Source organism: Podarcis liolepis (genome assembly GCF_965112155.1).
Source record: "Podarcis liolepis genome assembly, chromosome: 5".
Lineage (NCBI taxonomy): Eukaryota > Metazoa > Chordata > Lepidosauria > Squamata > Lacertidae > Podarcis > Podarcis liolepis.
The window spans coordinates 100,170,292-100,184,873 of record NC_139556.1 but is presented as its reverse complement, the minus strand read 5'-3'; the positions used below and the strand labels follow the sequence as shown (position 1 = coordinate 100,184,873).

General features: G+C 45.1%; 1 protein-coding gene across 4 annotated transcripts in view; it reads right to left on the bottom strand.

The window, feature by feature from the left end:
• RUBCN (rubicon autophagy regulator) overlaps positions 1-13,282 on the bottom strand; it is a 49,982-nt gene extending 36,700 nt beyond the window's left edge. For 2 of the 4 annotated variants that reach the window (XM_083503988.1, XM_083503990.1), the window contains exons 1-3: positions 13,078-13,250; positions 3,174-3,327; positions 13-96 (exon numbers count right to left, since the gene is read on the bottom strand). In XM_083503988.1, the coding sequence (XP_083360114.1) occupies positions 13-96; positions 3,174-3,327; positions 13,078-13,106 (267 nt within the window). In that variant the 5' untranslated portion in view covers positions 13,107-13,250. Of the gene's footprint in view, positions 1-12; positions 97-3,173; positions 3,328-13,077 lie in introns of all 4 variants that reach the window. The other 2 variants (XM_083503989.1, XM_083503991.1) reach the window with 2 other exon arrangements.
• Positions 13,283-14,582: the final 1,300 nt, after the last annotated feature.

Below are 14,582 nucleotides of genomic sequence, written 5' to 3'. Positions count from 1 at the left end.
ACATGAGCTCACCTTTTCAATGTGATGGGCAGCATGTGGGCTCAGCCAACGGAGGTCCTTCACAAACTGCCAATAATCCCTCTGCCTGCAACACACCTGCCCAGGAAATACAGAGAGTTAAAAATTCCCCTGGCAGTGCCAGCTCAATACGTGATCAGAGACCAGATTCATTAAGAGGCAGGCTTAGAAAGGGGAAGGAAATTAACTCCTTTACCGCTGTCAATTATGAACTACGGACCAAAACATGTCAGGTTGTCTGAAGTGCTACTTCTGAAATAACCTCTGTTACAGCTTAATTTGCATCTTCCTTCTCTCAAGCAGTTGCAAAAACTCAGACAAGAACAGAGTCAAGAATTCAATGCCTTCCTGATGTCTGGAACATGCTGCATTCAGGTTAAGCAAATCAATCACCTGGTTGGTACATAATGCTAAATCATAGTTTATCAAACTATGCTTTAGTGTTATGTGTGTACCCTGCCCAGCAGCTTACCTATTATTTATTGCCAAAAACCGATGATTTGAAGTCATGGGTTTTTGATGGCTTATGAAACTTGGCTTGTTTTAAACATGGCTTAACATTATGTGTAAATTCAATAGTTTTCCTTACCCATGGTTTGTTTGAAAACACACACACCAACACTCACAAAACTACAAAGGCTTGAGGCAAGAGTAATTGTTGTGCCATCAGCATATTGCTGACAATGTACTCAAAAACTCTGGATGACCTCACTCAGAATATGGGATAAAACTGAATCCTGAGGAACCCCACACTGAAAGCTCCATGAGGCTGAAGAGCACTCCCCAATTATCACCCTCTGGAAATAGCCATCCAAATAGGACCGGAAATACTGAAAAGTGGTGCCACCTACCCCTAACTTGGACAGTCACTCCAGAAGGATACCATGCTGGAAAGCCGATGAGGTTGAGGCGAATTAATGGGTACACATTTCCCCTGTCTTCCTCTTAACAGAAGTCATACAGGGTAACCAAAGCAGTTTCTGTGCCCAAACCGGGCCTAAAACCCAATTGAAATGGATCTGAAAATACCCACTTCCTCCAACAGCGTCTGGATCTGGTCTGTGACTACCTGCTTAAGAACCTTGCCCAAGAATATAACATCTTAATTACATTGTTATGGCTCAACCTTTCCCAGGCAACAAATTATATATTTTTATAGCGGGAACAGTTATATCCTGTCTTTCTGATTAAAATTATCAAGGGGGCTAATATACATTAAGAGCAGCTGTATGGATGGAGTAGACAATGAATGGTGCAAATACAAATGGAACTAAATTAGGTTAGACAGGAAGGCCAAAGCAAACACCACACTATACATCCTGACAGCTACAGTTTTATAAACAAGAACACATTTTCTAGAGCAGCCAACATTAATATAACACTGAAGCAAATAAGAATCAGTGTATTTTTGAAGCGACAATACCAAGGCTTTCAAGATACCAGATTTTGCATGGATGTAGGAACCTTAAGGTGTGTGCATTCATGCTCTTATTTAACTGTGCCAAAATTCCCAAGATGCTGATTTCTTTTCTCTATGGAGACAATGCACTGATCACTAGTAACTTTGGTTATAGCTTATCCACTACAAGCAATGATTGTTTTGTGCATGTTCAAAATATGTGCAACTGTGCACATATGCATCGTCACAACCTAGAAGTGCCCAGAAAAAGGTGTGGGTCGGGGGCATAACAGGGCAGGGGCGTAACAGGGAGGAGAGCACTTACACAAGCTCCACCAATGCGTGCAAGGGTCAGGAATGCAAACCCCACACAAAACGGGAGTAGTTGCCTGTATTGCAACCAACAGCCTGATTTTATCTCTGGAGGACTGCAAAAGCCCTACAGAACAGATTATTACTAATTATGATCTCAAAAGGACAATATTCCATTCCACAAGATGATAAAGGCAAGTTAATGATTTATTCTTGCAACTACAGTGGCAGAAGAAACTGTTGGTTGTTGTGGGAGTGAAGGTATTAATGCTGTTCGACATCTAACGGCAGCACAGCTAGGGAACTGGATGTCTAGACTAGAGGACTGGACCAATTCACAGAGGACAAGGCTATCAATGCCACAATGGCTATATTCCACCTCCACGAGAGGCAACATGCCTTGAATAGCAGCTGCTGGGAATCACAGGTGGGCAGAGTGCCATTGTGCTCATGTCCTGCTTGCAGGCTTCCCACAGGCATCTGGTCAGCCACTGTGAGAACAGGATGCTGGACTAGGTGGGCCATTGGCCTGGTGCTCTTATGTGCATGCTCAGAAGTACCACTACAGTGGTGCCTCGCAAGACGAAAAGAATCCGTTCTGTGATTCTCTTCGTCTAGCGGTTTTTTCGTCTTGCGAAGCAAGCCCTTTGACGGATTAGCAGATTAGAGCTATTAGCGGCTTTTAGCGGCTTATCTGCTGATCGGATCAGCTGATAAGCGGCTTAGCAAAAAGGGGGGAAGGGGAAAAAAACAGCAGGAACTCGCAAGACATTGTCGTCTTGCGAAGCAAGCCCATAGGAAATTCGTTTTGCGAAGCACCTCCAAAACGGAAAACTCTTTCGTCTAGCGAGTTTTCCGTCTTGCGAGGCATTCGTCTTGCGGGGCACCACTGTACTCTAAAAAATGTGTATGAATGTGCAGGGGAGGCATGATGGAGCTTCATAAAATCATGAACTGTGTGAAAAGAACAAAACCTTCAAGTTCAGAGAGAACCTATTTCCCAGGTGATCCTCTTCAGGAAAAGCAGGAGCTATCACCCTGGAGACAGGAAGGACTGAACGCTGAAAATGACTGCAGATAGGGAGACAAAAGGGCTTGCCTAAGGTCACCTAGGAAAGGAAATATGATCTAACTAACTCTTGGATCACAGCTCTACTATACCTGCTCTCCCCCCCCCTTTTTTTTCTTTTTTACGAAAACAAACACTAGTTGGCCCAGGTCTGTCTTGCCTCACTTCTTCCTTAGCATCTTGTTCTGTGGATGCAACCCAACTACTAACGTTCCTATCTATTCTCGTCCAAGACCTGACATCTAGGTCAGATTTTAGAAAAGATGATTAAGGGATCCATTTTATGGCTGTCCCAGGTAAACACCGGTCATGATAACCATCTGCTAAAGCAGCAGTAAGAGTATAAACTCCAGAGAAAGCCGAGAAAAAGCCTACCTTGTCTGGAATGAGCCCATGATACAGAATGCTGTGCATGTCCCTGCAGAGTCGCTCCAAGCCACCATACTTAGACCAGACATTGGGATTGTTTATAGACACCAAACCTTCCACTGTTGTCTTCAGGTTGCCCAGCAACTTCCAGTGCTCCTTCCTGAAAAATGCAGACCATCAGTTCTGTTGCGCAGGCAAAATTTCCTCGCTGCTTTGTGACCCTTTACAATGTCATCATTGTGGAAAAACAGTAACATAAGCAGGATGTGGTGTCACCAGTTCAAGTTCAACAGAAACCCCATCCATGCTGTTCCAACGCAATTACTTATGCCAGTACAGATGGCGCGACAGCTCCTCTGCTGCAGTCCTGGTTGGAGAGCTTCCTCCCAAGCATTTTCCCTTGTGACAGCCACACTTTAACAGCATTTCTTCTTCTTTTTTAAAGAAAGAACGCTTAAAAGGGTAAATTATAAGTTATAAACTTATCATGGTCTGGAGAAAGGCAGACACAGAAATTCCTTTGGGAGGTAGGGCAGGATAGAATCATCATTAAAAAAAAAAATTAGAATCATCAACGTCTCTCACACAGATCCATAGAGGTCGAAGGGGCCACGTGGATCATCTAGTCGAATTGCCTGCAATGCAGGAATCTTTCACCCAATGTGGGGCTCAAACCAGTGCCAGGACCACAGTGGCCAAGCTATGGGGAGTGGGGGAAAGCTTGGGGATGTACCACCATCCACCTCTCCTCGTGGCTTCCCACAACAGGAGCATCTCAAGGACCATGTTTGCCTTAGGTGGGGGGCAGGGTGAGAAGCAGGAGCAGCTTCTAAAACGAACTACCGGTAATTGCCTTTTCCTCTTATCATAACTTTTTACAAAAATCTGCTGATTGTGATAAGAATATTACATAAGCCACTTAAGTGCGCCTAAAAAGCAGTTAATAAACACCCTTAAATAAATAAATAAATATTATTTTGGTCCAAAAACGGTCACAGCTATCTTACAACGGAAGATAAGCAAGAGTGGTGGTGAATCCCTTCTCCAAGCAGCTTATATTCTAAGACAGCAGAGCAGAAAGGGGAGGGGTAGCTGCAAAAGTAACATGAAACGAACGTGTGTTTTCTTCTTCCACTGCTTGGTTTGCACTGCGCTCTTTGTGTTTTAATTGTTTTTTAGTCTTATGTGAGTAGATACCGCTGTTGGGTAGAAGGCCAGCATTTCAAATACATGAACACCGTTACATTAAATTGGGGCGAGGAGTCGAGCAAATTCAGTAATGGAAACTGGGGGGGGGGGGGATTGCAAGAGTGAGAGGTCATGCCATGTATGGTGTTCTGGGAGGGTGCCCCAGACAGGGGGCCAAAGGTGTTTAAACAAAGCAGGGAGCTTTGAGGCAATTGAGGGTGGTGGAGTTTAGGGTCGAGGGCTTTGTAAGCCAGAGAACAGAAAAGAGGACTGTCAGGCTCTGAGCTAGGATTATATTTAGAAGCCCCCTCCTGTTTTTGTCTGCACCAGACAACCTGCCTTGCACATTAAGAATAGAACTGGACACCCCTGGACAGACACAAAAAAACCAACCGAAGCCCCCCAAAACCCCAGAAGGCTGCCCTAGGACAGGAGCTGCATTTGTTCATTGCTTTTATGAATGCTCATAACACCACTGCACACATGTAAAAGACTGTAAAGTAACATAACATTATGTGTAATAAAACTGTAATTTAATTGTCATATCAGAAAATTGCAAAGCATAGTTCCTGATGGCAATAACATATCATATTACTATTAACCTTCTATGTGTATTATTGTCATAAAGTCCAAGGATTGTCAAGTCTCAAGCTCATGAAAATCAGAGTAAAAACTCAACCACAGGGAAGATATCATGTCTTCCCTGCAGAGCAATTTAAAAATTGCAGAAGCATGTTTAGTAAAAGCTTATGCAGACTCTACCACAATCCTGAATGACATGAATGAAGCACTCTGGTAATTTGCTACTTTCTTATGGCGGATAGGAATTGCTTTTGAATCAGTCTCTTATCTACAAATGCCACACTCTTATGACTGCCTTAACAGTGTTCTCTTTCTCTCTCCCCCCCCCCCCGAAAAAAAACCACACACATGGCCACAACAGGGAGAAACTGTAGGAACAGGAGGTAAGCTTGGGGTCCAAATGCTCACAACCACAGTTCTGGGCTAGATGTGCACATTTCTGCCATACACAAGCTTTACGCAGAATGATCTCAGCCACTCTCCCTTGGATCCCGCAACTCCACCCCAGAACACCTGAACTTCCTTACAAGAGAGCTGCTGTGTTCCAATTACTGCTACCAATATGTGTTCAAATACTGAGCTGGCAATTATCAGCCCGAGAGCCCAGGACAAATGGTGACGAATCAGGGCAGTGTAGCAAGAGAAGGAAGAAGAGCGGCAGGGGGTGGGGAAGAGAATCGCTTCCTCAGCAAGTCCTTGCAAAGCTGGCTTAAAGAACAGCAACAGATCTGTCACATTCCTACAAATGAGTCACTCTACTACACTGGAATGCCATTTTTTTAATTTATTTTTTGCTTTTTCAAGAAGGCATCCAATGGCTCACTGAGCCAAAATTGTATTTAATGTTCTCTGTATTCCATTTCTACCCTATAAACCATTTCTACCCTGCATCTTCCTCCCAAATTGAGTTCCCAGAATGACTTACAAACCAGGAAAAGCATAACAACAACAACAACAACAACAACAACAACAACAACAACAACAACAAAGCAGCCTCAGCAGCAAAACAACAATACACACAGAAATGGCAGGGTGGCATACAAAATGTGTGTTCAAGCAAAACAGTTGTCACTTGCTGTCCAAATGTGTTCATGTATGAAGAGCACCGAAGTCCTTGGAATTCACTGTGCCAACCTCTGGCTGCAGATGAGAAAACACAATCATGTGCCCCTATAAGCTGCATTTCAGAGCAAGAGGGATAAGAAGAGCCTGGAAATGGCCAGAGGGGACAGCCCTGTTGGTCTAGGGTTCCGCTTGCAGGGAGCCCACAGCCATCTGGCTGGCAACTGTGAGAACTGGATGCTGGAAAGATGGTCCTTTGGTCTGATCCAGCAGGAATCATATGTTCTTAATGCCTGCAATGTGTGGGATACACAAAGTCAGGACATACAGACCAAGTCCACATCCAGAACTTCCCAAGGCCTACAGCTATTTTTGCAGTGAAAAATAACATTATCCTTTTTGGTTCACTTAATTGTTTCTGAATAGTACTCTCATCCAAAAGTTGCTATTGAGGGACACCCACCAGGAACTCTGAAAGGGCCATTCCTGCTTGTCTCCCTACTTGAAAAGGTTGCCTGAAAAGCGGAGACTTAAACACAAACCTTTTTGAATGCAAGAGTTTGGTTTCCAAGACAACGAGCAGCAAATTGGCTTATGCCATCAAGCCTATTCCTCCCATAAAGCTGGTTCTCCTGGGAAATGGAAGCTAAATCTTAAGGCAATGATCTAAGTTGACAGATGACTCACAATCAGCTCACTTTCCTTCCAACCAAGTTGGCTGGGGAAAGAGAGAGCTGACAGACAGAGAGAAAACAGACCATAAACCAGCATGCACAATGGCTGTGGCCACAGACACACATTAGGGCAACTTTCACCTTAATAAAATCCTGAAGTTATTAACTAGCACGGTCTTTGGAACAGGGCAGGAGCTGAAGCAAGGAGGGAGTGGGTGAACAGGGTCCTTTCCTTATGAGATGGGCAACTTATCAGACCTAGTTATCTAGTCCAGCATCCCATTTCCCACATTGGCCAACCAGATGCCTATAGGAAGCCCTTGAGCAGGGACACACTGGCCACAGCTATCTCTTGCTGTCCAGCAGCTGGAATTTGAAGGTATGCAACTTCTGAACCCGGAGGATGCATTTTGCCATCATTAATAGCAGCCATTGTCATGCCACTATTTCAAAAATGTTGGTTTGGAAGAACATTACTAGAGTAGGACAGTTTTCACATTCCCCTAGGGCTTCTCTCAGTCATGGGCACGAAAAGATGCAGGGCAAAAGTTCACATATCAGTCATCGAAAGCATCATCCTCATGATGAAGAACTGGGAAAGGTCCAGAATCATGCCCTATGCTGGGCGATGCTTACTGCATTGTAGGGGGTTGGACTAGATGACCCTCGTGGTCCTTTCCAACTCTACGAGTCTATGAAATGTAGGGAATTGTCACCCCTGTTTTATGAAAGACGGCCACCTTCCGTAACATCTTTCCTACGCTCCAAAGGAGAGGCTCTTCTCTGTGTTCCAACACAGGCCAAGGTAAAATTCCTGGGGATGTTCAACAGGGCCTTTTCTGTGGCCATGCCACACTTAAGAAAACCATCAGAGTCTGGTTGCTGTGCCTTCTAGCCCAGCAAGCAGTGGACAATTTAAGGGAAGCCTGCAAAGCAGGACGTGAGTGCAGCAGCAGCAGCAGCAGCACTCTTCCCCCCTTGTGATTCCCAGCAATCAGTATTCAGAGGAATAATGACTCCAACCCTGGAGGCAGAAGAACATAAACCATTCTGACTGGTAGCCATTGACAGCTACTCTTTTAAAGCCAAAACAAAAAAATTCCTTCCAGTAGCACCTTAAAGACCAACTAAGTTAGTCTTTTAAAGCCATTCAAGTTGGTGACCATCATTATGTCTTGTGGGAGTGGATTCCATGCAAAAAGTATGCACAAATGGAATTCCTTTCTACAGGTGGTTTGTCTGACCACCTTCTTTTGTACTTTGTGCTGCCTAGTTTAGCCTATTTAAGTAAGTTTTCCACTCACCTATATGCTAGCTATTATGCTGACTGGTTTTTAGTCTGACATGCTGCCTTTTACACCTTTTTTACTTTCACGTGTTTTGGGAGGTTTTTTTTACTTGTTTTAATGAAAGAGTTATTCAACACCTCCTTTGTTTTTAAAATATATTTTATATCCTGCTGGCCTCAATATCTCACTCCTATTGCCACTAATTGGCCCAGATCAGGGGTCTGCAACCTGCGGCTCCGGAGCCGCATGTGGCTCTTTTACACCTTTGCCGCGGCTCCGGGGCGGATACTAGTGAGGGGAGGAGGCGCATTGTGCGCCCTGACACTCCCTACTGTGGCGGGCACTGTACTGGCTGTGACGTCGCATGGGGGCGGTGTGTGCGTTAGTCACGCACCGCCCCGACGTCACCTTCCCGCCCGCTGTCAGATCGCGGCTCCAGAGATGTTTTAAATGTTGCAATGGTTTTGCGGCTCCCAGTTGTTGTGCTTTCTTCGGAAACGGGTCCAAGTGGCTCTTTTTGTCTTAAAGGTTGCAGACCCCTGGCCCAGATGAAGAGATAGGTATTTAGCTAGTACTGAATGATGTCGGTGCCAGCTGCAGTTCAGGGAGGAGAGCATGCCATGGTTCCCCCATTTAAAAAAAATGGTAAGGAAGGATACAAATTATCTTAAAACAATTAAAATATTTCACACACCCGAAGTACGCAAGAGGCATGCATTAGGTTTATCTATAAACTGACTAGGTTTATGATTTAGAGATATTATACACCTAGGAAAAAATCCAAACTAGTCACTAAAGCCGCAATTCTTTTCACACTTAACTGATCCAGGAGTAAGCATCACTGAACTCAATAGGGGATAATTCTATGTAAACAATGAATATTGCATTGTAAATTTTCTAAATTGAGCTAACAGAGATGCAAAAGGTCTCTGTACAAACAAGTTCTGACGTCTGTCTTCACCTGCACAGATTATGCCAGAGCTTGACAGCATTGGTGTCATGGGTAGATATAAAAGTCATCAAGCTTAGCAATGCAAAGCAGGTGGGTTTCAAGGGAGGAAGCACTGCAAACAGTCTCTTAATAGGCAGGTCCAAGCTAGGTCCAGCTCTCCCCCTCCCCCTTGTCCCTGAAATGCACAAATGACCACCCAAACTAGGTAACACAACAGCAGCCTTTGATGGGCCTGCCTTCTGTTGGCCTGTAGCCCTGTGCAAAATTTTGAGTTACACATAACTCTAGAGCACAGTTTTAATTAGGCAACTTGGAAATGACCAAGCCCTTATCTCTTTTATCAAGATTTAGGAGCGCTTCACATTTTAGTGTATACCTTTGACACGCAGGTGTCAGGGCGGGGAGAGAAACAATCACAGCCATTGAAAGTGCTTCATAGTGTTCTGTATTACTCAAAAGCTGACACCCTATTGGCCTGCTTTTTCCCTCTTAAATTCTGAGAAGACAGTTTTCACTAAAAGCTATATTCATACCTGGCAACATAAGTCTGCTCCTTCCCAAATCAATCTTCTATCTCTCAGAAATATTCCACACACATATTCTACTGATCACCAACCTTGTTTAATGCAGGAGATCCTAATAGAGACTACCCTGAGGTTGTCCATAAAGGCTATTTTTAATGGTGCCTTTCCAACAAGTTGCCCAAGTCAGAGTACAGTGGTACCTCGGGTTACATACGTTTCAGGTTACAGACTCCGCTAACCCAGAAATAGTACCTCAGGTTAAGAACTTTGCTTCAGGATGAGAACAGAAATTGCACAGCAGCGGTGTGGCAGCAGCGGGAGGCCCCATTAGCTAAAGTGGTGCTTCAGGTTAAGAACAGTTTCAGGTTAAGAATGGACCTCCGGAACGAATTAAGTACGTAACCAGAGGTACCACTGTACAACTATTTGAAACTAACAGCCACCAAATTTCTACCCACCTGTGTCTTCTTGTGTTCCATTGCATGACTAAGATAGCAAGTTTCTAGTCCTTAAGCATGCAGAAAAGCATGAAAAGAAAATTATCTAGTAAAAGTCAGATGATGAGACTGAATTTCCACTGAGCAGCAAAAGAATACCTTTTGATATTACTTCCCACCCACATACACACAAACCCTTTGCTAGTTCCTCTTATATCTATTATTGCCTGGTCCTAAATCCCACTGATCCAAATTGCAAGACCCCACAATTCAGGGGTTAGGCATGTGCTTTGCAATTGCTATTATCTCCAGTTAAACAATCTCAGCCTGCAGGGCTTGAAATAACCCCAGCTTGAGATCTGGGAAACCTGATGCCAATCTGAACAGACAATGCTGGACCAATGAATCTATTACAGTATCTGACTCTATGTAGGGCAGAAATATATGTTCAAAGTATCTTCTGTACACTCCTTTAGTGACTTCACCCCTCCCCATGAAAGTTAAGTTCTTTGACAACTCAGCTACCAGAAGCAAAATATTCTGGTTTGCACAATTTATTGTTAACGGCATGAGATTTCCACAGGAAAATAATGGAGTTTCTGCATACTGCACAGCAAGCACCAAACACATATTGGACGTTATATAGATGTTAAAATGTACAACAGTAAATAAGCAACATCATTTCTGCCCCCAAAAAGAGATGTAAATAAACTAAATATTTATGTGACTGATGTCCTTTTGCAATGGGCCTCAGTGGCTGCTCTGTCATCTACATACCCAGTGAACTTCACATCATGTGGGAGTTTTTAAGTTCTACAGAACTCTTCTTCAAGCTAGATTCCAACAATCAGCTTTGCTTTATTTTTTAATGTGAAATAAAGCATGGTCCTTTACTTACTGGCATGAATCTTGTTTGGCCCCAACAAAGTGTTTCCCCCCTCCTTTACAAAAAATTAAAACATGCAGTCTGACAAATAGTTCTGTGTAAGAAGCCCTACTCAATTAGGTCAATGGCCCATCTAGCCCAGGACTGTCCTCATAAGCAGCCAATGAGATATCCAAGGATAGCCTGGAAGCAGAATGGGAGCATGACAGCACATTCCCCAACTAAAATTCCTAGCAAATAGAACATAGTCATCAGGGTTAGCAGTCACTGATGACCTTATCCTCCATTAATTTGTCTAATCCTCTTTTGAAGCCATCCAAGTTGCTGGCCATCATTGCCTCCTGTGGCAGTGAGTTCCATAGTTTTAACAAGGCGCCGTGTGAACAAGTACTTTCTTTTATCTGCCCTGAATCTTCCAACATTCAGCTTCTAGTAATTATTATTATTTTATTATTTATACCCCGCCCATTTGGCTGGGTTTCCCCAGCCACTCTGGGCAACTTACAGAATATATAAAGCATCAAACATTAAAAGCTTCCTGATACAGGGCTGCCTTCAGATGTCTTCTAAAAGTTGCATAGTTCTTTATCTACTTGACATACTAGTGTTCTAGTATTACGAGAGGAGAAAAACCTCTCTTCGCACTTCCTTCACACCATGCATAATTTTATACCTCTCTGCAATGCTCGCACGCCCTCTTTCATTTTCCTTTTCTTTAAACTTGTGAGCTTGCAAGGAAATTCTCGCCTCAGTAAGTGAATCTGGGTCAGTCCTACACAACCTTTCCGCTGTTCAAACATAAAAAGCCCTGCTGAAGAGACTCCGGCACACACCTCCTAGTGACACAACTGAACTCCCTTCTCCATCCTCCTCCTCCCACACCGCCCCTGAGTGGTATCTCAGGTTAAGAACTTAATTCGTTCTGGAGGTCCGTTCTTAACCTGAAACTGTTCTTAACCTGAAGCACCACTTTAGCTAATGGGGCCTCCCGCTGCCACCGCGCAATTTCTGTTCTCATCCTGAAGCAAAGTTCTTAACCCAAGGTACTATTTCTGGGTTAGCGGAGTCTGTAACCTGAAGCTTATGTAACCCGAGGTACCACCGTACTGTAACACAGTATTGCTTCGATACAATGTAACATCAAGACGAGTAATCAAATTCTTTGCCCTTTTCCAAATACAATGGTACCTCAAGTTAAGTACTTAATTCGTTCTGGAGGTCCGTTCTTAACCTGAAACTGTTCTTAACCTGAAGTACCACTTTAGCTAATGGGGCCTCCTGCTGCCACCGCGCCGCCAGAGCACGATTTCTGTTCTCATCCTGAAGCAAAGTTCTTAACCTGAGGTAATATTTCTGGGTTAGCGGAGTCTGTAACCTGAAGCGTATGTAACCTGAAGTGTATGTAACCCGAGGTATCACTGTAAGTGTTCGGAGATTAGCATGATAAAGATATACGGCTTGTAGCCATGGTCAGCTGTTTACATTTTGAATTTGGAAGGACAAATTATCATTTTTAGCTTAGTTTATCTTTATACCATTGATGCTGTGACTCTTGGATCACACCATCTCCACCCTTACTCTTGAGGTAATTCTTATATCTGGTAGGGAGATCCTAGACTATACACAACCTCTTCAAGACGTCCATAGAGGAGTTAGGCGTTTTCATCTCCTAATCACTTGAGGCTTACAACTCATGCCCCACTGCCACCCAAGGTCCCATCCCAAAACGGGCTACTTCCCAGCCTGTAACTCCCCCCCCCCACCCGCATTGCCTCAGCAAACTCCCCTCTCCCCACAAATAGCCCCACCACCACCACCACCATCATGGGCTCTTTCCCGGCCCCACAACTCACTCCCCACCCGCAGTGGCGTAGCGTGGGGGGTGCAGGGGGGGCCGGCCGCAACATCTGGGGGTTAGGGTTTAGGGGGCGCAAATCCACGGGTTAGGGGGCGCAAATTACTTGCCTTGCCCCGGGTGCTGACAACCCACGCTACGCCACTCCCCGCCCGCAATGCCTCAGCAAACTCCCCTCCCGCCACCCCATCGCCTCAGCTCCCCCTATAACTACCCACACCCCACTCCACCCACAGCGCCCCTATTAACTCCCCTCCCCCCAAATATCTCCCCTCAGCTCTGACCCCCAACTGATTCCCCCCCCCACTGCATGTCATTTCATTTCCCTCAGCGCTCACACCCCTTTTCCGTTAATTAGCTCCCCCCCATTGCCTCGCCTCTCTCCCGCCCCCCAACCAGCCCCACCCCCGGTTACCTCGGGCCCCCCTTCCCGGCCCTGCTGCCCCCCTTCGCCTTCTGACCTGCTCTCCTCCTGCCCCGCAACCTCCATCCCTCGGAGGGCGAGGCGGCGGTCAGAGCTCGGCGGCCTCACTCCAAGCCTGGACGGCGACGCCCACTCTGAGCGCAGCCCCGTCTCCTCCGGCCATCTCGCCCGGGACAGCGCCGCCTTCTCTCGCCCTCAGAGGCGGGGAACTACGAGTCCCAGCGGCCCTCGCGCGCGCCTCGATAACGCAACTTCCGGCGCGCTACGTTCCCTGCCCCGCCGCATAGGCAAGCACGCCTCCGGAAGCCCCGCCCACCCACCCACCCCCGGAATCCTTCGGGAACTACGACTCCCAGCGTGCCCCGCGCTGAACAGCTGCTCCCAAGCCTGTTCTGCCTCTGCTTGGATGAGGGCGATTTGGAATTTAGACTTTTTTTTCGGGGGGAAACGGGGCTAAGGAGGGCGGGCAATAATATGCCTTGATAATGTTGGAATTATCTGCACGGCAATTGGGCGTGTGTGCACTTAATGGCTCCGGTGATTATAAAAACTCTGCCGATCTATAAGGGCAGCAAGTGTACTACTGTATTGGCACAGAAATGGAAACCAGAAGAACTGCCGATGAAAGAAAAATGGCAGAGGAAATTAATGGACTATGCAGAATTAGAGAAAACAACAGGAAGGATTCGAAACCAGCGGGCTCAGAGATTCTCAGACGACTGGAGTAAATATGTGAATTATTTGAAAAGCAATTGTAATCAACAGATTACGCTAGTAGGACTACAAGACGTTTTGTAAGGAGGACTATGTGAAATATTGCAGAGAAAAGGATGAAGAGAATTATTAGTGGACTATTAAAAGTAATAGTGAAATCAATTAAATGAAGATTAAGTGATAAAGACTGAAAAATCTTCAGACGTGGTTGATGGAAGTCCAAAACATTGTATAAGAAAATATGTTGTATGTTTTTTGGAAACTTTACGTAAAAATTAATAAAATTATATTTTAAAAAAGAGAAAAACTCTGTTGATATGTTATATTTAAATTAATGAGCAAGCGTGATGCTGATCAGGTTTACTCAAGAAACAAAGCTGCAACCCTGATCTCACTTACCTGCAGGTGAACCCAGTTCAATTCTACAGGGCCATGAGGAGACCTATTTGTGATTAGCCAGTTTGCACAATGAGCAGAATCGAGAGGGAAAGCCTTTCCTGAACTGTGCTACAACAGGTTGCAGATAGGTATCATAGAGTACGTCTTCATGTATGGAACTCCCTCATGAGGCAGTGATGGCCACCAACCTTGATGGCTTTAAAAGAGGGCCATGGAGGCTATCAATGCTTCTAGCCAGAATGGCTATGCTGTGCCCTCCAAAGCTGGAGGAAGCAATGTTTCCAAATACCAGTTGCTGGAAACCACAGGGAGGGAGAGTGCTGTTGTGCTTTAATTCTGCTTGCTGGTTCCTGAAGGACATCTGGTTGGCCACTGTGAGAACAGGATGCTGGACTAAATGGGCAATCTAACAGGCTCTTCTTATGTGGC